At 45.3% G+C, this 26822-nt stretch overlaps 1 protein-coding gene and 1 long non-coding RNA gene across 2 annotated transcripts in view; one reads left to right on the top strand and one right to left on the bottom strand.

The window, feature by feature from the left end:
• Positions 1-26822, top strand: part of LOC135393815 (uncharacterized) — a 327498-nt gene that overhangs the window by 1135 nt on the left and 299541 nt on the right. The gene's annotated exons all lie outside the window — the stretch shown is intronic.
• LOC135393814 (cell adhesion molecule Dscam1-like) overlaps positions 1848-26822 on the bottom strand; it is a 221588-nt gene continuing 196613 nt past the window's right edge. The window contains exons 9-27 of the mRNA XM_064624093.1: positions 25769-25968; positions 25314-25401; positions 23861-23989; positions 22640-22813; positions 21924-22071; positions 20008-20156; positions 18708-18839; positions 18458-18625; positions 17496-17566; positions 17198-17435; positions 15023-15121; positions 14751-14936; positions 12669-12962; positions 11451-11621; positions 10502-10752; positions 7458-7542; positions 6433-6556; positions 4789-4913; positions 1848-3290 (exon numbers count right to left, since the gene is read on the bottom strand). Of these exons, the coding sequence (XP_064480163.1) occupies positions 3235-3290; positions 4789-4913; positions 6433-6556; positions 7458-7542; positions 10502-10752; positions 11451-11621; positions 12669-12962; positions 14751-14936; positions 15023-15121; positions 17198-17435; positions 17496-17566; positions 18458-18625; positions 18708-18839; positions 20008-20156; positions 21924-22071; positions 22640-22813; positions 23861-23989; positions 25314-25401; positions 25769-25968 (2888 nt within the window). The 3' untranslated portion in view covers positions 1848-3234. The remainder of the gene's footprint in view (positions 3291-4788; positions 4914-6432; positions 6557-7457; positions 7543-10501; positions 10753-11450; positions 11622-12668; positions 12963-14750; positions 14937-15022; positions 15122-17197; positions 17436-17495; positions 17567-18457; positions 18626-18707; positions 18840-20007; positions 20157-21923; positions 22072-22639; positions 22814-23860; positions 23990-25313; positions 25402-25768; positions 25969-26822) is intronic.

Genomic DNA, 26822 nt, shown 5'->3' with positions numbered 1-26822 from the left:
AGCAGTTTCTACGTCACGCGAGGCTCGTGTCTCTCGTAAGCCGAAGTCGCGTTTCAGTTAGTTAACTTTGCTTCAGGTTGTACCATGCCACCGGTTTGCTCACATCCTTGGCCGGGTAAGAATGGGCAGCCTCCCACGCAACTATTTCACGCAAAACGTAGCAAGTCGCCATTAAAGGCCACCGGCTTAACCTTATAATCTCTGCGATGTCACAGACGAAGCATTTTGCAGACAACAGGAATTATCAACTCTTTAATTGTCGCTATATACAGACGATACGATAGCTTATAATATTGTTGAGTAGCGGTGACTACAAACTTTGTGATCAGGCAGAAACAATCGTCACTCGAGGCATTCATTCGAAACAACACGGTGAGATGGACGGACAAAGTGTGACCATTTTGATTACAAACAACAGCGCGAGCGTTGCACATTGGCCTGCAGTGTAGACCAGAAAGCTCTCTCATGTGTCGTGCGGAAATGGGGATTGAGACAGCTGAAATTCAAGTTAACTGCAATAGAACTGTATGTAATGGCGGTTCAATTTCATATTGAAGTACTTGAGCCACGTCAGGAACAGAGATTTTTTTTTTTTTTAGAACACAAGCTTTGCCGTTGTAATACCCTCTACAACAAGAAAGAAACAAAAAACAGACGGACTGTGCTTTGCAGATGCGGTGTATTGTGCGAACTTAGAGAATAAAGGATCATCTATTCGTTTTTTTTTTCTACAGTCATATAGGGATCTGTGTGGCTAATGACGGCGAGCCGCTTCAGACATTACCCCCCCCCCCCCCCCCACCCCGAGAAAGAAGAAATCAGGGATTAATGCAACCTCGAACGTTCCGAACTAGATGGGGAAAACATTAACTAACCAAAATAATAATTAGCTTACGTCTGTGATGTGACCACCTGTGATGTTAGTATGTAGTCCATGCGCTTGTGAAGTAGTGCTGCTGCTAAATAATGGTATTGAGTAAGTGCTTGTTGTTTTAGAAACACCCTAATGAAGGGAACTCTTTCCCAGGGCTTTGTCGAAGCTTAAATGAAGAAATCATATGTCTCAGTCAGCGCTATGTTCTTAGCGATGCTCGGGGAGTGACACTCACCCTAAATACCTTTATCGTATTTCACGAAAAAATGATAAAAAAATATATGGCTACCATGTTAACATTTGCGCCCCGTTAACTCTATTTATAGTAAAGTTATGTTCATGTTTGTCCAGTCAAAAGATAGAGTTTGTGGCCATGATTTTTAAAATTTTGAAGAGTTAACTGTGTCAGGATATTCACTTTTAAGGGAACATATTCGTTTTGCTGCCGTGAAAACGGGCCATAGTTCTTTACAGGCACGCGAATACAAAGCGCTCGCATGAAAACCGGTACTTTTCTATGTTCCATGCACTTCACATAGCATCAAATGCGTTTTTGGTTCGAAATTATTAGCAATTTCCTCAGGCTGTCACACCTTGAAGATAATCGCTACAAGGAAGCCCTTGAACCTTCCATTCCTGGCAGGGTTCCTATCGATAAGAACACGAGAGGCAGATACCCTGAAGGATACATCGGTAGATAGATATGGATGACCGCTTTCCTTGAAGGCTTGAAGCATCAGATGATAAATTACACAGATGGGGTAAATGGGAACAAGTTACTGACGCAGTATCTACAAGCTTTTCATTTGCTTCATGTATGTTTCAGCCGATTTTGGAACGCTTAAGCAAAATGTTAGTTTTTGGTTTCATGTTGAATCACAGCAGTGAACGACGTACAGTAAGTGTTCCGTACATGTTAGAGACAATACGAAATTTATATCATGGGATCAACAACCTTTGCATTACAACCATATGATGTTTTGTTCTCATTTTAATATCAAAACACCAACATCATTCTGAATAGCATAGTTTTGCTATACAACCACGTTAGAATCTGCCAAAGGAGAAACAACAAATCACCCGTGTGCATTGTTATCTTTTATCTTAATAAGGGTTATACCTAAAGCCCCTCGCTTTCTGCGGTGGAAAATTCATTTTTCCGCGAAGATACATAAATATAAAGAGCAACGCGAGACTCAAGTACCGTTTGTCCCTAACGACGATGTGGTGTTTTTACTTTAATCTCGCATTGGCTCTTTCCATATACGCATATGTATATTTTGTATTTCTTTCGTCTCTCTCCCTTTGTTTTTTCCTTCCAATAGGGACTTTGCACCTCCTCGCCGGAGGTAAGTTATATATTCAGTGTTCACGATGTTTGTGTTACCTGATGAAGTGTAGTTTCTACACGAAAGCTCGTCTATTAAATATCAATTTCACGATGTTTCATTCTTAATCTGTACAGTGCTATTCGTCATAAGCTAGACAGTTAATTTATTTTTATCAGTGAACTACGGTGGTTGGTGTCTCTAAATTTTCTTTCGTTGCGCTACACTCAGTCGTGAAAATACCAACATTATCAGTGGCGTCATGTATTGCAGTTGTGACTCATCGGGTTTAACCCGCGAAAATACATCGATTTAAATCGTCACGTGGTTCCGCAATATATCGAATATTACGCGTAAATGATTCTGAGAGAAACAGCAGGCTCCGCGAGACATAACCAATTTCGCTACATTTCGCGGAGCCGAAGATTCGCGAAAAGCCAGGGGCTCTAGTTATATCCTCTATAACAATAGGATATCATTGAATCCGAGCTATGTGTCAAATGTGTACCCATTCGCATCAGTTCGTTGCTGGACAGAAGGTTGCGCCTTAAAACACTGAAAAGAGCTTTGAACAGCGCCACTGCCAGGAGAGAACAATTTCTAATCGACTCCTCAGTCAGGTCTTAACACGATGATCTTTCGTAGAAAACGATGGAATTCGGAAATATCACTCCATTCACACAGTCAAGGTTCTGATGAAAATGCCGCACAGTTTCCACAACATTATGCTTACAAACTCTCCATACTTACTTTACAAAACACTTCGAATACCTCCAAACTTGTTCAGTTCGTTGTTCTTTCAGCACTGGTGAACACTAAATTATTTCGCTAAATAGTTAATGCCCTCACTGAGAAGAGTTCATGAGGAGCACCCACTTAGTTTCTTTGAGGCACTGTCTTGATAGAGAATGGTCGTAGCAGTACTTGCATGGCACTTGAGGGGCAGAAAGTCCAGACGACTTGAAACATCGCACGTGGACACTAGACACACGTCTCCCTAGCTTCGTGCAGCTCTCCTTGGTTCAGTATGTTTCAGGTTATGCTATATCCTGGAGTAATATGAATTCCGAGGGCGTCCAGGCGTTTCACTGTGGAGAGAATCTGTCAGTCAAGTCTCTCTCTCAGAGTCCGTAAGGGATGGCATTCTATCGGTAAAAGCGGTAAAAAAAAGACGAAACGCAGGACGGAACAAACAGGACACGATCGCACACAAGATCGGCACTTTTATTTCGCCGGCACAACCTTCCATATTTGCGTACGTGCCACCCGGGTGCGACCAATGGTATTCAGTGCTGTGTGCGTTAGATTCGATGTGATTGGTGCACCACACGGACAATTTTAATGGAACCTGTCTTAATGGCGTCTTCTCTCTAATGGGTTTCCCATTAACTCATTCGCGCATGTGAAACTCCCACTCTCGCACCAACAGTTAGCTTGCAGTAACAATTATAGTTTACATAAGACCGCTATCTGTTATGGATGTACTATCTGCTGTTTAGCACAAGCTGGTTTCTTAAATTTTAGAGTCCACAAGTATCTTTTCACGGAAGAGACATTTGAGTTAGGGATTTTCACTGACAAAACCAAAAGGTACGCCAGAAGCAGACGCTTTGCGATTTGACCAGTACTTTAATTGAGCACTTTACTAAAGCATGATAGACCGCATCCGCACGAAAACTAGCCTAATATTAAATTTACTTTCAACAGGTAATCTACGTTTAATTTTTTTTATAGTAGTATCACACATTATAGTTTATGTTGTGGACTGCCTAAAGTGGCAGTGGTAATGCCATCGTCAATGCATTACAAAAGGATGTCGGGCAGTAATTTGGTGAAAAATGGAATTCGAGATCCGGACGATACTAGACGATAATGTAATTTTTCACGCCCGCATTGTACGGGTATTACAAGATAATGCTATCAAAGTGGAAATAACCCAAGCAGCACAATGTACTGAAAGTCGAGTGCAATAGGGATGGACGGTATGTGTCTTATCAATGCTCTTTAGTTTCTCGAGTCTGTTCAAGGCCTTTCACCTACCCGTCCACCCCTATTGCACTCGACTTTCAGTACATTTTGCTGCTTGGGAAGACACCCTTTGCTGGTATCTTCTATCGGAAACGTCTTCCCGGATTTCTTTCTGTTTGTGTTAGCGGAAGGTCGCCTAGGTATTTGTCTCTCTCTACGATAGCAGTCCTTGAAGTACACTGCCCTATTTATCTGCTCTCGTGCTGTCCTATTGTTATATTAAGCCTTCCGCTTTCGCTCTGCCGCACCCCCTCCCCCCCAACGCCACCCGTGTATCTCGAATTACAATCTAAAAAAAAAATAAAAAAAATTCTTTGTCGTCTATGCGTATCAGAGCACTGTGGTAGCACAACGGAAAGTGCCAAAAGCAGCGCCGCAGATGGAATGAACTCTGCCGCGTCGCAGGTTTACGTGTGCTAGATAATGTGTGATATTACTGCACGATTACTGGTATATCAGCACGCGAAAACGTACAAAAATGGGCCTACGAACGCGTAGAAGGATCACCCAATGACACAGGCAACTAGGCAGCACCGAAAAAACCTACAAGAAGCCTACCTCTGCAATGCTGATCTCGGTCGCATTCCGCTTCGGACATCTCCTGATGCTCCATACAGTTCCTCGTCGTCCAATTCCTTTGGAACGCGTCACCGCCTTCGCTGTCACTATCATCTGCGGAGTGCCTGGTGGGGAAGAAAGGGGCACACGGCCTGGTTCGCCGTAAGAAACACGACAGCCATTGCATAGTGCATTGCATGCAGGCCATCACTCATTAGCCACTGCAGCCAATTTGTACTTTCAAATGACCTGCACTTCCTTGTCTTCCAAAGCGAAACATTACGTTGATGCAAAGAGGCGCAAGCATTAGCGTGGGACAAGGGTGGTTGGTAATGGTGGTTAGATGTTGCTAAGGTTCTGGGGCCTTGGACACCCTACCATCAGATCCCCGCCATGCAAGTGTTTGTGCGATTTTGCGCAGACTCCAAGTTGCTGGACACAGTGTGACTGACAGTGTGTGAGGACAGTGTGTGTTAGTGACTGACTGTCTTTGTCGCTCATTGGGTTTATTGTAGATAGCCATTTGTGTTTTCCTAAGTGATCTGGAGTAGCCGGCCTTCGTAATGAGTGCCTATTTCTCCATTTTTTTTCTTTCTTTTCTTATCAACTCAACTCAATTCAACTCAAGGGTGGTTGCGACACAACGGCGCTTCCACATTTGGATGACTTCGGGTGTTTGTGGTACCATTGTTTGTTGGGACCGCCTTTAGTGAGAAAAACGTGTTTGTAGATTGTATTTGAGATACAGAATACTCGTTGTCTACGAATGCAAAATAATTTTTGTTGTCGTTCCGGTAAAGACTGGTTTCACATCCTTTAGAAGTGGTCTATCGTCCTATTACATCGCGTCTATCACTGACATAAAATAAACCATTCCTAACTTGCCAAAATTAATCCGCAGGGATAGCACAGCAGAGCCCACATCGGAATAACATCTATTCGGCTATCCAAGTATGTGAAATGAATAGCTGGCCGGAAAGGTGCGAGATAGGGCAAAATGATGCGATATATGAAGCATAACAATCTTCCGTTACCGATGAACAAACCATTTCGAAACTTGGTAATATATTCGAGAAAAAAAAAAAAACTGTATCGGATAGGGAGCAAATCTAGTAGATTGCAACTGACATTATAGCAAGTCAAATGACGTCGCAGAACAGACATTATGGCTGGCGAATGGTTGTTCCTGATGTCCTGTTTGGTTGACGCATCAATATACTCTTTCTGTATCGGTGACCTAGAAAAATGCGATAATGCTTGTTCATTGTTGGATTCCAGCTCCTCAAACGGGTTTCTCCCTAAACATAACAGGAGCAGGCAAGCTAGCTGGTGTTGACTTGATGTTAAGATTGCCTTGAGTTCGAGCGAAAACATAGGACGAGAATAATGTTCTTCTCGTCCTGTGTTTTCCCTCAAACTCAAGGCAACGTTAGCATCAAGGATTTTTCCCATTCACCCTTTTCCTATAATCGGTCTATAATCCCCTAACTGAAGTCGTCAACTGCGATAAGTTCCAACTCTATGCATTTGGTGTTTTGTACTTTTCTTTGTGTCTCTGTTTTCCGTCATGAAGTCTACACACACATACACATCAAGCAATGCGCACATACGTATAAAGCCACTCAGATTGCAAGGATGTCTTACCCATCTGATGCTAGACTAGATGACTTGTATCCTGTCCTATGATTTCCCCTGCCTTCCCTCGAAAGACGTCTACCGTCTGGGGGCGTTGGTGCAAGGGGCTTTTTGTGAGTCTGGTTCATAGTGCCTGCGTGGAAAGATAATCGTAAGAACAACAATAGCCTTTCAATACATGTGAAGTGGTCGTGGGAGTTATTCCGGAAATTAACTTGTGTCTTCAAGCAGTGGATCAGGAGGAAAATAGACAGTGTCTTGTAGTCTGACCATATCAATAATCAGTTATGGCTGACTTAACCACGTTCATTTGCAGCATAATATTGATATTTCTTGTAGGTCATGGGCCCTTGTCATCGGCCGTTAGGGCCATATACACAATCGTAGTTTTGTTGTGGCAATTGGGAAGTGTAGGTACATTATGTTTTTTGTTTTTGTTTTGTGTGCATTTGGTGTGGCGCACCATCAATGAGGCCATCCTGGTTGTTCATGGGCGCCATAAAAATTATCATTATTATTATTACGTTATCAAATTATTATTATTAAAAATTAAAAATAAATATTATTAATGGCGAATTCGGGTGGTCATTTCGGAGCAACTTTTTTTGCCAGATCTCGAGCAGTCATGTTCGCTTGGTCAAAATGAAGCAAGTCTCGCATGTTCGCGTGGCGCTTTCCGAGCACTCGGAATTTGCTAGCTAGCACTTTTTTTGCCCGGTCTCAAAACGATCAAGCAGCAGATTGCTCAACTGTATCCGGTGTCGTCACATCCGCACTGCAACGGTGGCGAGTGGCCTCATTGGTCCGCATGTTGAAATCACGTGGTTTAGCAGACGACAGAACTCGAAGACTTACGACCGCGACGCCCCTAACGTGATCCAAGTGCCTAAAACTGCTAGATTCTTAGCAATCATGTTCGGATGGCAACGGTCACGTGATCCAGCTCGGTCGCCGACCTAGCAATTTCCGAGCGCTCGGCCGTTTTGCTACGAAATGACCACCCGAATTCGCTATAAGTTGAACTGAATCATTACCTTGCTTTCGTGGCGTCTGGTATATGTTTGATGTTGATGTGACTGAGTTATCCATTATATGAGAGTATGTCTCCTCTTCTTCACTCTGAAAATGGAAAAATGGTACCTTTATTCTAATTTAGCCTTCTTTTTCTAAATGTGACGCGTCTCATTTTGCTCGAGCAAACCTGTCTGTCGTAACCTCCCCTATTATACTAACGCTACAAGTGCGTCACCGGGTTATGAAGGCGCATTCTTAAGGCCTTAATTAACAACCGACGTTCCAAAGCTATATTTCACGGACGGAGACGCAACTGTTTCCGCGTGACTTTCGCCTTTATGGAAGACGAGCTCCACTTCGCGAGAGGTTCTCAAAATGCAATATCGATTTCCACGAAGCACATTCGCTGCTCACTGCCAGGTGGCAGGATGTGTCCATTCTCTATCCTATCTTGCGTGTTGCGGTTTTAAGTGTTTACGGAACATATTTTGTACTGTTTGAGTAGGCTATTCTATAATTACTGTAAGAATACAACCACCCACTGTCAGTCACAAAATCGACGTGCGTCGCGTGCGAACGAACGCCTGCGCGTGCCTGAAAGAGGCGACAAAGTCGACGGCAAGCGGCCATCACCACCACCGACAAATACAAACCACCGACAAAGCTTTGCCCTTTCGCCCCGTGCACGTAGAACAGTCTCAATGGATCGCTCTCAAATAAGGCACCACAACAACTGCACGTGAGGTTCACGTTGCTTACGGGTTCGAATCCCGTGGCAAGCTGTGCTGTCTGGTGGTTGTCCTGGGTTTTCCTCGGACAACTGTCAGGCATATGGTGGCAGAGTTCCCCTAGAAGTCTGCCCAAGACGCACATTTCTCCCAGGGCGTTAGTCGTGATGTTGCCGACCTATGTGAGGCCGACAACGACGAGCTCTTTCACCACCACCACCACCACCAACCATGAACCATGGCGGGAGTTTGTACCTGCTACAACGCTCTACGTTCCAAGCATTCATAAGAAGTGAGAGTGTAGCCCCCTGGACGGCTAACGTGGCGGCTGAGAAACTGATAAGTGATGTCTACCACTCACATACTCTAGTTATTCAGAGACGGCTCTATTGACGACCGCACCAGAAGTACTACTTGCGCGTTCTACATCCTATCAGTGAACGTGGCCTGGCAAAGGAGAAAATCGCGTTACCCGATATCCTCTACGACTGCTGAACTCCTGGCTCTCCTAAACGCAGCTGCTGCGGTCCAGGTGCGAGGGTTCGCCAGGGCAGTCCTACTTACAGACTCGAGAAGCGCCCTATGGGACATGATGAACCCCCATGTGTGACAACATCTTAGCGCTCAGCATCAGAAGCTCGTGCGCTCATCATAAACAAACCGGAGGAGATATCGCCTCCCAATGGCTTCCGTCCCACGTCGGTATCGCCGGCAAAGAAAGGGCGGATCAGCTAGCGTCCTCGGCACACCTGAGCTGCAGCCCTTATTTCCCAATTCCGGACGACGCCTACAGGCAAATGGCCGTTCAGTAGGTCGTTGAACTTCGCCACCATGGGATACGGGACATCATGCACCACCATCGCATCCTTCTTCCCATGAAAAACCTCCCTCGAGGCATACAGATCATGCTCCATGGGCTACGCACTTGATCTGCGTTCATCAATTCTTAACTATTCAAGATCGGCCCTAGGGGTGGCGCCGGCTGTGACCACTGTCAACAACTTGAAACAATCGAGCACATCCTGCGAGAATGCCGAGCATACCATCCTGCTCGCGAAGTCCACCTCCCTCCCTCCAGCTCTGACACGCTAGCGGACATCCTCTACCCCGGTGGTTCTTCTGCCGAACGTTCCGCTAAAGAAAGAAACCTTGTTCTCTTTCTGCAGGAGGCGGATCTTTCCCAACGACCCCTCTAGCCCTTTGCACTCCCCGACGGACTCACGCACCCTCTACGCATCTCCACCCTTCAACCTCCATGCGTTTTTTTCTTCGTTTTTTGCTATAGTCGTCACGGTGCCCAGTTCAGTGTGGCCAACAACGGCGAGCCGATTCTCTCACTACCCCCCCCCCCCCACCGGTTTCTTTCTCTCATGCGCAGAGACGTACTGTCGTAGCGTAACCAGTCCTCCTACAGTGCGATGACCTTTCCTGTAATAATGAAGGAGGGGATGAGGTTCAATTAAAAAAAAGAAAAAGAGTGCAAATAGAGTGAAGTCTGCCTGGTCAGCCAAGGCGGCAAGTTTCACCCTTGAAAATAAAAAAAGAAAACCGAGAAAGAAGAAACAGAGAGAAGTTAAGACAGTCCTACGGACGAAACGAAGGCCGGCGACGCATCGCGTGCTTTCCGAAGAATGTGTGTAGGACCTTGCGGGTACAGGGTGTCTTCCGATGTGACACAGGTTATTGAAGAGCTTCCAACTGCGCCATCATTACTTCCCGTACGACCTGGTGCTCAGGGCAGTCCATAACGATGTGCGACAGATCGCCGTGGGGGAAACAAGGCTCGCAGCGGGGGGGATAGAGCGAGGCCAATCTTGTAAGCGTTCATAGTTATGCTGCATCGTACTAAAGCGTGCGCTCGGGTAGCACAGCTTTGACAAAAAATGCACGCGTCATGCATTGGCTACTGACATACTGCCCCATGCAGTTGAGAGACACGCTGTGTTCGAAATAGCGACCGCTCTAGACAGGAGGCTTCTATTTCAAGCTGTCTCCACCAGATTACGTGACTTTCTCGTCTTCGATGCGTACTGCGTATATCTTCGCGCACCCATTCAGAAAATTTTGGGCGAAAGATGTTGTAGAAGGACTTCAGTTTAGTAACAACTCAGTGCTCAGAAGTACTGTGCACAATAGTCATAGTCATACGCACTCCAAACGCAACCACGTACAAGTACATCATCCATGATAGTGAAAGTAATTCTTTCGAAAGGCAAATGCTTCGCAACTTCTTTGTAAAAAGAAAAGAAAAAAAAACCTGTAACAACCCTACACGCAACATTACACGTTGTCCTCGAGACCGTATTCACATGTAGTGATTGGAACATTTAGCTTACCCATCGTGGATAGGGCACTTCGTAGATGTGCTCCCTCCGTGGCGCAGACAACCTCTTGAGACTGTGTGTGCTCTCGGATTCGGAGGAGCTGTGCTTGGCCAAGACGCGGCCCATCCCATAGGGCGACGGGAAATATAGGCTCTGTTCCTTGTTTGGGCTGCATTCCGGAAGAATACCGCCGCCGGTGCTGCCCGTGTGTTTCAAAATGGAAAGGCTCATCGCCTCCAAGTTCTTGTCCTCGGGGTTCTGATCTAAGAGAAAACATCCCGCATCACTTCCTGAACGCGCTGCTTTGCTCTTCATCACATAGGACAATAACGTAGCTCATTCCAGTCTCAGTAGTCAAAAGGCTGGCTGCAGTAATATAAGGCAATGTGAGAGAGAAAGTATTGGTGTCCGGTGCGTGTCCCTGAGGCGGCAGATAGAATGGTGTAGCTGGTAGCATGACTGACCAGAAACTGGAAGGTGTGGGTTCGAATGCCACTGCTGATGCCACTTCACCTAATGCCATTCCTTAATCGACATATGCAAATGAGTGTTACGAAGCCCTACACTATTGTATTCGTCCTTTTTATAGTTCATTGCCTCAATTACTACTGCGTAACAAGAGCAAGTGCACCGTCTTCATGCCCGTAATTTCGATGCTTCATCGTACAAAGTAATATGACAAATATATCATATAAAGTAGCCAGCAGCACAATCCAGCGCGCGAACTCATGACAGCGCGAGCTCGGCTCATGCCATCGGCTGAGTGCAATCCTAATAAAACACGTTCCGCACATGGTGTCTAGGTCTCAAGCTACAAAGTAACGCAGATAGTGTGGGGATATGATTGCTAGCACTTCTGTCGCCTTCAACGACTTTGTAGTGACATTACGACGGTACGGAGGCGAAGATAAAGGAACGCCTAGCGTGAGAATATTCCAAGAGAAGCCTAGCTTGGGCGTACCTTGCATGTTGCCGTCATTCATCTGTCGTCGTCTTCTTGATACTACGACGCATCCGACCACTATGACGGCGATGAAAACTGCTACGATACACATGATGGGCACCATAATGCTGACACTCCTGTAGAACGCGGGCTTCCGGCCTTCCAGGCTGTTCAACGGCGGGATGGCAGCTGAAACAGCAAGCCATGCAAGTAAGGCCCGTGGACGTACAGGGACTCCTTGAACTCTGCACACGTGACTAGCTTCCTACTCCGGCCAGTACACTTAAAGGGTGCAACGCCCCAGCTATGTGTAGAGAGTACGTCGTCGGGATTGTCATCGTCATCCCGTTCGAGGTTCCAACACCTCTTCTGTCCCAATTCTATCGCCATTCGTCACGAGCTCTGGTAATCTCATTACAGTGGGGGGTAAATGGGAAGAATGTCCACTTCCCCAAATCCCCGGTACAGCCAATGTGTATAGGATCAGGGCATCAGAAATACAACATGAGTACATTGCCTTGTTATATCGACCTGGTGCCTGCTGACACCGGACTGAAAGAAAATCCGCATGTATGGAACGTCACTTAAAGTGTCAATAGGAACTAGATGTCGTCTCTTCAGTATCTTACTCAATTTGTCTCATTTCTACCCACATATCTCACTGCGTCCTCCGGACATATTGTTTCTTCATGTGACGCAGCAGCATAATAAAATTAGCTTCTGTAGTTTTGAGAACTATGACGTCACAGTGCACACAATCTGTCACGCGTCTGGCAACACTACTCCTCGAAGGTTGGTTTCTGTCTCCTCAGCACAGCTGTTGGCAGTCTTCCAAAGTGAAGTGGAGGGCGGAGACGCGCGCTGGTGCAAGGAGACCGACGCCGCAGCTCCTAGTGACGTCATCTACTCTTCGAGAATCCGAAACTATTAGGTATTGCGGGTTCTCTCAAAACTCCGTGGAAACGCGTAATGTTTCACTCACGGTTATATTTAGCGTACTGAGTCATATTTTTTTATGCCGCGAAGCAACCGTGGCTATGAGCGACGTACAGACCTGGGGAGAGGACAGCAGGAAGGAGTGGGAGACTGGGAGGGGACTGAGTCATTGAGCACAGTGGATTTATAATACGAAATTAAATACGTAACGAAATTATTACGAAAATTTATCAAGAAATTTATTGTAGTACGGAATGGGACTTTAAAACAAGAATTTCGATAAGAGTCAACCTCACAAACCTCCATTGCGCGTTAAAGTGCTGAATGTGAATTCCTGTTCCGTTGAGCCGGCCTCGCTGTGAGCTACGACGTTGAGGATGTACCACTTTCCGGAAGCCAAGTTCGTCACTTCTACCACCTTCTGGTCCGGGAGCACTTGCTCCGAGACCACATCCCAGTCGGACTCTTCGTGAATTCGATACCGGATGGCGAAGGATTTGATGGGACATCCCCCGGAATTCCAACTGCTTAGATGTATGACAAGCGTTGTGGCATTGACGGTAATTAGAGCATCTCGCTTTGGGGCAACCGGCGCTGAAAGATTAAGAAACAGAAGTCAAATAATGAGCGGGGATAACCGGCCATAATCTTAGTAGAGAACATGATGAAAAGCGACTGTTCTGCGGCTGGAACACACGGACTGGCGAGCACAACAAAGCCCCGAGGTACGTAAGAACACGAAGAAAAGTTGTTAGCACGCATGCCCAACAATCAAGAGGTGCGTGGTTCGATCCCATCTGCTGTCTGGCTTTGTCGACGACTGCCAGAATGTTAATTTCAGAATGTTAACAGAGAGTTTTACTGGACCGTACGCTATGACTTTGCGTACGCTATAAGAAAGCGTTGCCGCCATTGCACATGCACGGTACAGAACGACAAGGAAGGCTTCCGAGCGTACGCTATTCACGAATAACGTGCGTAGGTTAGAAGCTTTTGCGGCAGCATGTCGCAAGATTAGGCCTTTGTATCGAGTATTCCTTGGGCTTCAGCGTTTCACGCGTTAAAGAACAAAATAACGTCAAGTCTGACAAAAATAAATACGTGCATCTCCTTTAATAGCGTCTTGTCAGTTGTTATTACATTTTGTCTGTCTATGTCGCGCGACTGAGTTGCAAACGGCCACTTGGGGACGCTTGTGGCGACAGAGTTCGTGGGGAAGAGCGAACACCACCTAGATAGTGAGAGCCTGCTTACTCGTCGAGGTGACGTAACAATTAAGAGTCAGCAAATCAGGACAGTGTTTTCAACGGCGGCAGCCAATCACGAACGTGACTTCAGCGGTCGTGTCCATGGAGACGAAGCACCGTCGTCTGCGAGTTGTGATTGAACGACCTCGCGTACTAAATGGGAAAACTTAGAAATAAAGCGCAAAACGGTCTCAATCTTTATCGAAACCGATTTTCTGGAACGCGTCTTGCACTAAATATTCAGGTCTGCCGGTTCCAGGTGAGCTGAAGTCATTTTCGAGTTCTTGAATTCGCAGAACGGTGAATCGCAGTAGCAGACGAATTCTGACTCTTTATGTCCACATCTAGGTGGCGTTGGAAGAGCTTACGGGCGGGAGCGCGGTGTACTAAAACGTCATTTTGCTCTGTCGGACGTTGAACGCGTCCAGTGTTATCGCAAAAAACGATAGCGTACGATCCTTACTGAAGAAATCTATATCTGCGTGTCGTAAACATAATCCGGTTACGTATGAATAAACAGATACACATGAAAGTTATAATTTTTATGCCCTTACACAGAAAATTGCTATCACAGCACATCCTTCTCCGTTCCCCGCACTACCATTCTTCCCGAACCACACTTTCAGGGTCTCTTAATTGGCTGGACCCTCGCCCCGTCACATTGTCAAAATTGCTTGGTGTATGGCCAAATCCAGCCCACCGACGCGCTGCCCTCAAAGCACTTCTGACCTTTTTGGACACCGTTGAACTTAGGTCCTCACCCTGAGGCAAAGCATTATTCCCTTTCACCACATTACCACCACCAATGGGGTAGAGTAACGCCCCTGGCGATTAAGTCCCCCTATCGTAATCACAAAATAAAGTTGGTGTTGGTGTGCTACCACAACACGGTAAAATAGAATCAATATTTTGTCGCGTTGACTCGAGAAAACAAGAAATAAATAAAGGGGGGGGGGGTATACACGCGGCATCCAGCATGTCTCACGGCTCATGAACCTCGGTGCATGAAGCAGTGTTCAACCCATTGAAACCTATTAAATAGATGAAATTTCATATTGCCTCAAGTGAACGCGCGTCTAGTAGACAATACGCAGCGGCGAGAGCCTTAGTTGAGTGCCGTTATATTAGTGGTTACCTGAGCCTTGAGTCTTTGCTGAGAGCACTTCGCTCGGCTCTCCTTTCCCCATCTTGTTATACGATACTAAATAGAACTGGTAGCTGGTTCCACAGTAGAGGTCTTGAAATATGTGGCTCGACTGATGTGCTGAAAGCTGAAGTTCCTCCCAGGTCCCAAACTGTTCCTTAATGTAAAGATAATATCCTGGATAGGAAGATATATTTTGCGATGGAAATGTGTAGGTTAGTGTAAAGGCAGGAGAGGCTCTTGCACAGAGAAGTAATTCGTACCTAAAGCTGGGCTATCCTCGCTGGCATGAGAATCCCACTGAAGCTGGATAGACGAGGCACTTGTGGTAAGCACACTCAGGGTTGGAGAGGGTGGAGGATCTGCAGGAAATGAGGAAACGTTATTTGACGGGTTATTAAATACTCAAGTATAGAAAGACATACATTTCTCAGATGTGATGCGATTATACAAGGAATCAAAGCTGACAACGACGGATTGTTACTTTAAAACATGAAAGCCTTCCGAGAAATATATTCGCCGCCTACACATTGTAGAATATAACGTTGTCTCCGAGTAGAAGCCTGCTCCTTCCTTGAGACGTCAAAAAACGATGGAAGCCCAATTGATGTAATATGATGAAGTATGTTGGATTGACTTCGTCAACCTGCATCAGCAACACAGATCACCTTTAGAAAATCGACCAGACCTTCACCTGGTCTGCTTTTTGTTTCTTTTAAATCACGTGTGGTGACGTACTGTACTGCTTGCGTTGTACACATGTACGTACACAAGTACGAGTAGCTAAAGGATATCCCCTAATACACCTTGGTATCCCCTTCATTTCGTAGAGACCAACGTCCTCGTTCTGTTTAAGACGATTTACCTTTGATAGCAAAGGTCGCATGTAACGCCACGTATGAGATGTAGTCAGTACAATACAGAAAGACGCAGCTTGCAGATTTGAAACACGCTGGCATTTCGAAGGACGCAGACAGTCGATTGCCCCACATCTGGGATAAAGCATGAATTGCGTGTCGCATAATTACTTCGCACAGCATGTTAACCAAGCGGAGCTTGAAATTAAATCTTACCTTCTACAATGTGTCATGATTGCCACATTTTGAATGCATTCAGACGGGCGATGTTCTGAATCGATTCTCCCTCGTCTACTCGAAGCGTGCGTAGGAGACTGTTTCAAAGGCTGCTGCGTCATTATCTCTCACGCATTTGTTATACAGCACGGGTGAGTGTAATCAGCACACATCAAAAACTAAGCTGGGGACTAATAAACCGCCTGAACGTCGTGCAGATATTCTGTTCCAACAGCGGCATCTCACCGATAGCCACATACGGGCACTTGTGGGATTTACGGTGACATATGCGAGTGCCGTTAACGCAGATGACATATTCGACGCCGACGTTAGAGGAATTAAACAAACAAATAATATCGTAAACTATGTTTCAACATTGCCACGGATGGCAGTAATAATATATAGGGAGTTCTTTTTTATATTTTTTTATTCCACACATTTTCCGATTCTACTAACTCGGATTTCCCAGCAAACACCTAATTATAACCCACCTAGAAAAACAAAATTTATACAGCTCTAATAATTTTTTAATACAAAACATGTGCCGAATTAAAAAAAAAAAAAAGCACGGTGTTGGTTTGCCTGATGTGCGCTTCTGCCGTGTACACTGCGCTAGTGCAGGCAAAGCACGCTTTACAGGAGACTGCCTCGAACGAGCGGGTGATCTGTCTGTGGATTAACTTTGCCCACCCGATGGTTCTCGAACGTGCGCTTCAAACGTCTCTACGAGGCCCATCACAGGTATACCTACATCGTTCAAATGCTAACCCAACTTAACCTAACCTAACCCAACGCCAGCTTCGTGCGTGGAAGGCTTTAACGGGGCTGTCACGCTTTTACAGACGTAGTTCATTGCATCATGAACCCATTGCATTACACTAGAGTACTATACTCCAGTGTGCGCTGTATGACCTCTCTCACGGCAACTTCAGTGGCAGTTAGGATTGGCGTGATGTCTAAGTGGGACGAGTTTCGGTATTCGCTGTGGGGGTTTTCTATTACCCCCTTTGTGGTCAAACGTGGCAACTTGACGTCAATTCCAACAACATACTTTTACCTTGGACCTAACTTTAACTTGGCCGCGAGCTGTCCATCCTTAAAAGAACCTTCGACGTGTACCCGTGTCTCTTACTCCAGTACTGTCGTCTGTTCTGTAAGACGTGCGAACCAATGCGATGGCTTACAACACGTTCAGTTGACAAGTTCATTTTAGAAAACTTGAGGAGTTTGCGGAACCCCAATATTTGTCCCAGTGATACAAACCTGTAACTGTCCATATTTGAGAACACCTAAGAATCTTGCATAATCCGGCCTCGTATTAAATTCAGATATCAAATATTTACATTCACTTCGTCTTGCACATACCGCTGTCAAACGTCTCCACGGTGATCTCTTCAGACGGTGGACCTGACCCTTTTGAGTTGAAAGCTTGAACGAGAACGGAATACTTTGTAGACCTTCTCAGGGAGCTGAGCACAGTTTCTTCCCGAAAATCGCTGTGGATTTCCAGCGTCTTATACGTGTAGGAGTCAGACGAAGAGTGCTGTCTGTACCCAACGTAGTATCCCTTCAGCAGACCATTCTGAAGATCTTTTTTCGGTGCCTAAATAAATGCTGTATCTTAGAAGCAACATATTTTATTACTAATCAAGAACATACATACTTTCCACGTTACTTTAATAGTCGACGACGAGAGTGGAGTTGCTTGAACGCTGAGGGGTGGTGACTCAGGTGCTGTTGGACAAAGTAAAGGCGTTATTGAAATTCGAAGGAACAGACAAACAAACCTGGGATACGGGCGAAGTGGACAATACATCCTTCAGTTTTAGGACGGAGAACGACAAGTAGCAGACAGACGAGGCTCATGGTAAAATATTGCTCTGTTACGAAGGCCTGAACGTTGCTACATAAGACTCAAGGCAATATCCTTGTGAGGAGAAAGTTTATAATGAAAGTAAACAAAGAGAACAAAAAATACGAGATGAGATATAATTATGTGCACCAATTTTCCTTTCCTTTGTTCAAAATGTTTCAAATTAGAGCGTCTGCTAATATGCGCCGTTCTTCGTTAAGAGGTATATAAGAGATCAGCATCGCTCTGAGTATGATGACAATGATTAAACCCCGAGATAAGGAACACAGTCACCAGCTTGACTGCGCTTTGACTCTTATTGTCGCCCTGAGTGTTATCTAGAAGCAACGTAGCCAGTGCTTAGCCATTATAGCCCAGCCATAGTCAGTGCATGGCCATAATCAGTGGCAGCCTCTGTAGCCACTATAACCAGGCAGATTTTAATTGACCCTCGATATGCTTCTTCCGATTCCATTCGGAATAGATCATTTCTGTGTTGGATAAGAATGATTTTTAATTATTTCCTTCTCCTTCTTTTTTGAACAGTCAACAATTTGTATGCATGACGCTAAAACTCAGAGACTAGGGACGACGACACAAACGAAGTGTTACCGACGAAGTTTAGTGTTCTACCGTCATGTATTCGAATCAACAGCTCACTCGCAGCATTCATGGTTATTCTAAAATGGGCGAATTTTGCCAAGTGCGAAAACTTTGCGTGCATGACGACTTCTGGAGTTTCAATACATGTCATGATACTAAAGTATTGTCACCTTCTTCATCTGTCGTCACTTGAATCTCTTGACTGAACTGTCCTGGTCCCAAGGAGTTCTCAGCTCGAATGCGAACGATGTAAGTACCGACAGGGCGGAGTCCCCTCAATGCCAAGGTGGTTGTTGATCCTTGAACTGTCGTTTCCTGAGTGTCCGTGCCCCATTTGGCTATAAATGAAAGATTATGAAGTCTGGCACCGGAACAGACAGTACGATAAGTATTTCTTGAAAGAAAAGCAGTCCAGCTTACTTCCCCCTTCTTTGTATTGAACCTTGTAGCTGGAAATGGGGCTATTGCCTGTGTAAGGTTGGTCCCACGAAACGGTGAACGCTCTGCTTACGATGTTCGATGAGTGAACGTTGAATGGAGCTCCAGGTGGCTCTACAAAAGATGGCAGAGCTTAAGTCGAATCTCGTCTGCTTAAGCAGCCGAATAATCCACTGCGGAACTCGATTAATATTCGCAAGCGCTTGGTCTTGCCTGTCACATGTGCTCGATAAGTGGCAGCAGAAAACGAAGGTGGGGGTAATCAGTTCGCCATTTCGACAAGCTAGCTAGCTGTGTCTACAACCGTTAGCTGTGCCCTGGTAGAGCGTCTTCTTGAGGGAAGAGCACTATCGCCTCCACTCTTAAAAAAAAAGGGTGTACGGTAGCTCCTTTTTGGGGCGTACACCCCTTACCACACGTATCACTCCTTTTGGAGTGTACAATTAATATCCAGTAGGGAGTTAAAGAAGTCTCCTCACTCCCTGAGAGAGGAGACTCCTGAGGTGAGGAGACTCCTTTTTGAGAGCAATTATACTCTCCAAAGGGGGTGATATATGTGACAAGGGGGAGATATGTTTAGTAGACGAAAAGAAAAGCAAAAAAAAGGATGAAAGGTCAGCGAAACGGGACCTCGGCTTGCTATTCCATAAATAAATAAATAAATAAAATTAAGAAATAAGAAGTAAATAAAAAGAAAAGGAATTAGGACATAAAGGATAAACTAACAAATGATGGAAGAAGGATGAGGTAGATTAAAGACGAAGATGACAAAAAAAAAGATGACTAACAAACGGTGAAAGAATGATGAGATGGATCACAGAAGATGACTTTAAAAGGAAAGCATGAGGGCAAGGGCAAGGAGTGAAAGTGCACCTTTTTTTTTTAAATAGTCAATAGAAGAGGCAAGCACTGTAGTTGCTGGTAGCAGTAAGTGCCGTCGAAAACGTGCGGTGGACATTGCGTTCTGGCGAGGTCATACACAGCATACACAGCAGGTACAGCGCTAACTGATATGGCATTCTACCGAACGTGACGAGAGTACGTATAGATGGAATGACTGTGGCCACAAGTGTATGGGAGACGAAAATGAATCAAGAGAACGACGGCGATATGTTTTGCGGTCAGCAAATTACCAGGTCTGGCTCGCAGCAATTACGGACTAATAATGACACACCAAATGACGGGCGTGTAGCTTATTTTCGCATCGCGGTCAGCGTAGCGATTCACTACACGGTTAGGCGCTCACCGAACGAAAGAAAACGGTACAGTGATGCTTTCGTACCTTGGACAATGAGCTGAATCCTTGTTTCATCCTGTCCGTACTCGTTTGTTCCGAGACAGGAGAATAAGGCAGAGTCTCTTCTGTCGGCGGCGTGAATTTTCATTTCGGACACAGCGCTTGCGTCCATGTCAGTAGTCTTCACGTCGTACCTGGAAGCATGGACAGAAAAAGAGGCAGTACTGAAAACGGGTGGTGGTGGTGGTGACAAGATCGGCTTCACCACATCACACGCCTCTTCATCACCCCTCCTACCGAATGACTACATTCGGTCTCCTGATAATCTTATTTTATTTTCTCGAGACGGAAAGTGTAGACCCCTTTTTACTGGCTTTGTACTTATTAAGCTATCACTGTTACCATTTTGTTGACCTTCGGCATGTTATGCGGTTAACCCAGCTTTAGAACGCAGCACGCTATTTGGATTTCGTTTGTTTTTTATCCCGTATTAACGGCGCGAAGCACCTGTGGCTATGGGAGGCGTACAGATGTGTACTAGATGTTCAACAACTTTTCAGGGGAGTAGTTAAAACTACTTCTTTAACTACTGCAATGTATTTTATCTACATCTATAGCTGCTTAACGTTGTCCATCAACACCAATCCCTTGTAGTGTTCTTGGACACCTAAATATAAATCACAAGCAACGATAAATTGTGGCTCAAGCCATTGCTACGACCGTCAAATACAAAGCTTGCGGCGGGATTCCTTCTGTGCCTACGCGATAAACTAAGTTGCAGAATTATCTTACAGCAAATGAGGCTTCACTAGAGAAGCATTAAAAGTAAAGATTTAGTACACATGCACGACACAATTGATCTGCACCTCCGTTCTCATCAAACAAGTATGGCTGGAGCTAAAGGTCGGAAGCACAATGGTGCCGTGAAGCTTGGGGCAAAATCAGAAGTAGTGGGTGCCTTCAGTAACCTAACTACTGTAGTTAACTACTGAAAATAGTAGTTTAACTAGCAGTTGCCATTTTCTAGCAGTTGCCAGTTTCTTTCTACATTTCTGCGCCGAGCCTATAGAAATCATAAGGAGAGAGGCTAGAAGAACAGCTGGAAGGACAGAGTGATGAGGGAGAGCGAAGGAGTTGTACGGAGGCAAGACTCTCCCCCAATGTCCAAGTCCGGGAGGCGCCATGATCGATATTCTGGATTCGGCCACAGCCTTTCCACGTGTGAAGACCAGGTGCGTTCGGCGCAGTGGTATCCAATCCAATGCAAGTCACTTCCGCTTCCGCTGGGCTCCGTGTACCGTGCCCTGTGCGAAGTGTGTTTGTTTTGTCTGCCATCACCTGTGCGCTTGGACTCTTTACGGAATGAGTATCGTACGGTTTAAACCTCGTGCTGCGACATGATAGAACGGTGCACGGAACTGGTAAGAGGCACCGTTCGTAACACACTAGGCCTACCGTATCGATCATGGCGGCTCACATGTTGAGATGCTCCCCTTCGCTGGCTTGGTTTCTAGTTATTACGAGAGCTGCGTGGTCGTAGCAGACTTGGACGCTGCAGCGCGTATAATGAAACTCCATACGTGGAAGAATTAGTTCTTAAAAACATCGCGCTTATTGCACACTTTTAGACACCGAATGTGTCAGGTAAGTGGCGCGATCACTAGATATTTCGCCACACGCAGCTTTATCATTCCAGTTACTATCAGAAAAGATGGGGTAAATACAGGCCAGCTACGGACGAACTCCGTCATGGACGAAGTCAGAGTCTGGACAACACGGATACACGCGAGACCCCGTGTGTTTGTATCTCAGTCGCCAAGACTGAGTCTTCGTCCATGATGGGGATCAGCGCCATGTTCTCCATCGAGCGTTGCTAGCAGTATCGCACTAAGGGCTTTGTGGCTCCGAACAGAGAAAGCAGAGAGCAGTGACAGGGGAAAAGAGGTCAATTTCAAAATTACCTTTGATCCATGGTCGGCGTAAAAGGTTGTCCATTTTTATTCCACGCTATTGTGAGTGGCTTCTCTCCAAACACCTCACATTTTAAATTGGCAGTAGCTCCTTTTCGCAGTGTTTTAGAGCTGAAGGCAGATTTGAAGTTCGCAGGCACTAATAAAAAAAGTCACATATGACAACATATTAACGAAATACGGGAAACAGAAACCGATTGCAACGCTAGCGTCATATGTTCGCTAAGACTATGTACTTACGCTGCCCCTACTTCGGAGGGAAACAAAGTTTCACACTAACAAAGGCTCGAAAAGCAGTGGAACTCTATGTTCGTCCATTTCTGTGTATTCTTACCTTGCGTTGTACATGTCAATTGATGAGCTGCTTTCACACTACGACCGTCTTTAATCATATTTAAGCATACGCTGCGAAGATAGCATTTCAACATACCCTTTTGTGGGACGTTTTTGCGGGCAACGAAATTTTCGAATATTTTGGAGCATACTTCCTGTTTTTCTTGCGGAGTCAAATCATTGTTTGTTTGTTTTTTCGCTTTCATATCCAGTTATTTTTATTTTTATTTTTTGTCGTACTGTGCGAAACTTCAACAACAACAATAGATGATGACGATGAGATGGGGTGTTTCACCACGGTGGTGCGGTATCCTACCCCATTCTACGTCGAACATTATAACTTCAAGCGCGGACTGAAAAAGGCATATGCTTACCATGCACTTTAAGTTCAATAACCTTGCTGATCCCTGACCCCACACCGTTGTTCGCTTGGCAGAGATAGGAACCCGTATCATTTTGCTCTGCTTCTCGAACCATCAGGGATCCATTCTCCAGGGTATGAATGTGCGAATTGCTTATGATTATCTTGTACTCCGAAGGACGTGATCCTGAAATTGTACACATACAAGCTGTGCATTAATGCATCTTAGTGATGAGCGCACGTGATTGTGACATCGGGACAAGATACGTCTCCGGCACACACAAAATCATGTACGGATTGTCTATTTCTACAATCACAACACAGTGCGCACAACAGCTTTATCGATGTAGCCATGTCGCTTAGTAAGATAGCATTGCCTTTTCTCGTTAATGGTTGTGGTAATAGTGTGTATGCATTCTGAAAATCGATGTGCAATGACTACGAAGATCACTAGACAGCGCGACCTTCCAAGGTGCGCGTTTAGTATCTTGCTTCCAGCCACACTAGGTACTACGGAGAGTATGCAATGTGAGCAACATTGCACAATTACTATAGTTTTCATCATGGTCGATTGACCTTGTTTCGCTCGTTATCGATGCCACGCAGTTCTCAATCCTATCACCCTCTCTCACTTGAAAAGTGTATGAAGGGTAGTGTCCAATCACATTATTGGCAGGACAGGGTTGCTGCAGTTCGTGGCTGCCCCAGAGGCAGCTGGAGTTCTCTGCTCGAACTCCGGCGTTCATTTTGCTATCTACGTGTAACAATGCCCCTGCAAAAATATTGTCAATACGGGTCGACCAGCGTATAGGGACGTACCAGAACATTGCCCACATTGACTTGTACGACTATTATTATATTTAACAATAATAATAACATGACTATTATTGCATTTCCTATTTCTGGGCGCAGAGTATATTCATATGTTGTTTGTTGCTGAGCATATAAATTATAAAATAGCTACATTGTAGCTATTTTATTACGGCGTTTAGTGCAGTTTCGAAGACCGTGCGCCAATCCGGCATTGTTGTATCCGACGCATCTAGGCCAAATAGAACGCAGTGCTCCATAAGCAAACAACAAGGTCCTGCGTCTGGTTATTTGCGGGTTATCTGGATATCTACATTACAAATAACGTCTCCTTCCCATCAGCGACCCCATTGCTGTAATGCAAGTCGAACGCACAAGCAAGACGTTGCTGGAAACCAACCGAAACAGTCCTGTTTGAACATACCTGACGACCCTGAAGACTTTTCCCACCATATCCTAGGATGCGGAGAACCTTCGGCCTGGCAGTCGACGACAACATTCTCCCCGACCACTGCTGACTTGTCCTTGGGCATCATTTTCCAACGCGGGGCCACTGCGTCGCAACATCAGATAATACTGTTGTCGGGCTCAACTGCGCCTAACGTGTTATGCAAGCAGTCACTCCGCCTCTCAAACCCCAGCTCAAACACACTCAACAGCACGCATTTTCCCTAGGCTCTGCTTCTAACAAACTTTTAAACCCTCGCAACGAGGACACTTACTAAGCAGCACCAGGAGTCCTCAAAGACATCTTTTCCAGGCGTGCGACACCGCTGTTCAAACACGGTGCTATCCCCACATTTTGTAACCCAGACCATCCCTCGAAAATCTCCGCTGCTTAAGAGGGCTTGGTGCACTTCAGCGTCTCAGAAGCGGGGGGAACGAAATTACACGACACACTCGCAGTATTAGCCGTGCCACTTGAACCTCGTTTCCCAGAACCCAACTTTTTGATATTCTTTCCATTGCAACACCTCCATTCTCTTAAACAAAATTTGCGAAGCACTTGAGACGCGCAAGCCGCAGTCTCTTGTTCTTTCTCTTTTTTGAATCACGACTACATTTTCCAATGTCTCATCTCTGAAAAAGTTTCACGATGCTCTAATCACGTTAATCGCGAGACGGGAGTTGCGTAACAAGCTCCATGGAATGTGCAAAGGCTTTCTCGCCAGCAGGAAGACAGTTCGCCACAGGCGCCCAGTAATTTACTTACATTTCGTACTAGGCCAAACCTATTTATGCTAATGTTGCAGAACGAGGTTGGGGCGGTTCACAAGTGAAACGTGCCGCTCCGTCCATTTCGGGAGAGGGAAAAAGCGCGCGCGCGCGAAAGAGAGCAACGGAAATTGTTAACACGATTTCGGGACCGCTTGAATTTGCACGCGGATGTACATGCGCGCGCCTGTACCGAGATGGGGGATTGGATAATGAGTTTGGGAGCCGCGGCATTTTTGGGTGCCTAGAGGGGGCCCCAGGTAAGTTTTACGGCGCAGCGTCATGAGCCGTGATGTGATGGCCGGGCTGCCACGGTGCTGCTCACCTGAAGACGTGCTCAGAGAGGGGTCTAATCGGTGCGTTTCGTGATAGGAACGTCTTTAAGGTGTTCTGACGCACTCGCGTGCTACTGACACACACATTTACTCTTCTCCTAGCACAAGATCGCCATATCAATTCCCAAGCAGCACAACATATTTACCCAAGATTGACTAGATATTGGCAAAACTGTTGGTCCAACATACTGGCCCAAGATCTGATGATCTAACTTAAATCACTACTTACAGCGTCGTTAAACTGCGGTAATTATACCAGTTTATAGTACATATACCAGTACTATACGCATTCCAGCGCATACCTGTACATACAAACATGGTACATACCATTCACCACCATGTTAGCTGTTTGATTGGCCGACGCTGCATTATTTGTGGCGACGCATGTGTATTCGCCTCTGTGCTTGTAATTAACCTGTAAGTTTCGAAAAAACATGAATGTCCCCTCTGAAATACACAAATGTTTACCATTGCACTTGAAACGTTCGCCTATATTCCAAAAAGTTTGCTATTTATTTATTTTATAATGTATCAGCATCAGAGTGTAAAGAGAATGAAACCTTTACTTTGGGCAAACATGTTCTACTAAGGAAGATGAAAGTCACTGTCACATCAGTTCTTTCATGTTCTACTAACCATGAGGCTTGTGGGACAAAATACCATTAGGTTTTCGGTGCTAAATTCATCTCCCTGTTATATTTTTGCCATATCTGTTCGTTCACCAGAGTTAAACTTTAGTTATAGCAAAGAAATCGTGCAAGAATAACAAGTATTTGTCTTACATTTTTAATAAACAATGTTGAAGAGAACTCGTTGCTTGACTCCACTTTGATGTTAGCACCATTGGGAGCCAGGGGTCCCTTGTCTTTCAGCCACCGAATGCGGACTGGACTGTCGCCCTCGATGACGGAGCAGGTGACAATGACACGCATGCCTTCCTTTAGGGTTGACGGAAATGATATTGGGGCAACCACAGGCGCCACTGTGTGGAGCAATTTATTTGATTGGTTAATTTATTTTAGAGGTATCCCAGTTTAATAATCAAGAAAGATACGGTCAAAGAGTTGCAAGGATAAAAGATCTGGGTTCGTTGAGCGTGTGAAACACAGAGGCAACGTCCGTTAGCGTGTCTATAGACAGGGTGCTAAAGATGGTGCAATAGATGGTGGTATAGACAGGGTGCTAAAGGCTTCGTCCTAGAAAGAGACCTCGATCCAGTAGTATGCAAGTACATACGGGTACGAAACTGCATTGGAAGCGGAATTTTTGCTGGTGTAACTGCATGCATGCCCGTATCATGGCGGGTACTTAATAGCTTGTAAATGAGAAATATCCTGGTAAGATTATTTTGGAGAAGAATAATTTTTTTAAATATAGAACATTCAGAAGCGTGTTCCGCATGATATCCGATGCAAATGGGTGTTCGTGTAACCTAGGCACAAACTACCTCGAGTGACCTGTGCTCACAATAAAATGGCATAAAGGAATCACTATGTTTTCTATCTCTATTAATTACGTTTGACAACCGTGCAGCAACCGTGTCACGCGATTCGCAGTTCAGTTCAGTTCAGTTCAGTTCAGTTCAGTTCAGTTCAGTTCAGTTCAGTTCAGTTCAGTTCAGTTCAGTTCAGTTCAGTTCAGTTCAGTTCAGTTCAGTTCAGTTCAGTTCAGTTCAAACTAATTCGAGATACATGTGCGACGTGCGACAACCTTTCGACTCTATACCGATGTCATGCTCGCATCTGTACTAAAGCCGCTTCCACGTAATTTGCTTATAGCCTCATCAATAAATCCCCCTTGCAGAATGAAACGAAAAATGATTTGTGCGCGAAAGAA

This window comes from Ornithodoros turicata, chromosome 5, assembly GCF_037126465.1.
Source record: "Ornithodoros turicata isolate Travis chromosome 5, ASM3712646v1, whole genome shotgun sequence".
Classification (NCBI taxonomy): Eukaryota; Metazoa; Arthropoda; class Arachnida; order Ixodida; family Argasidae; genus Ornithodoros; species Ornithodoros turicata.
Note: the sequence above shows the minus strand (reverse complement) of the source record. Positions and strands in the feature narration are given on the sequence as shown.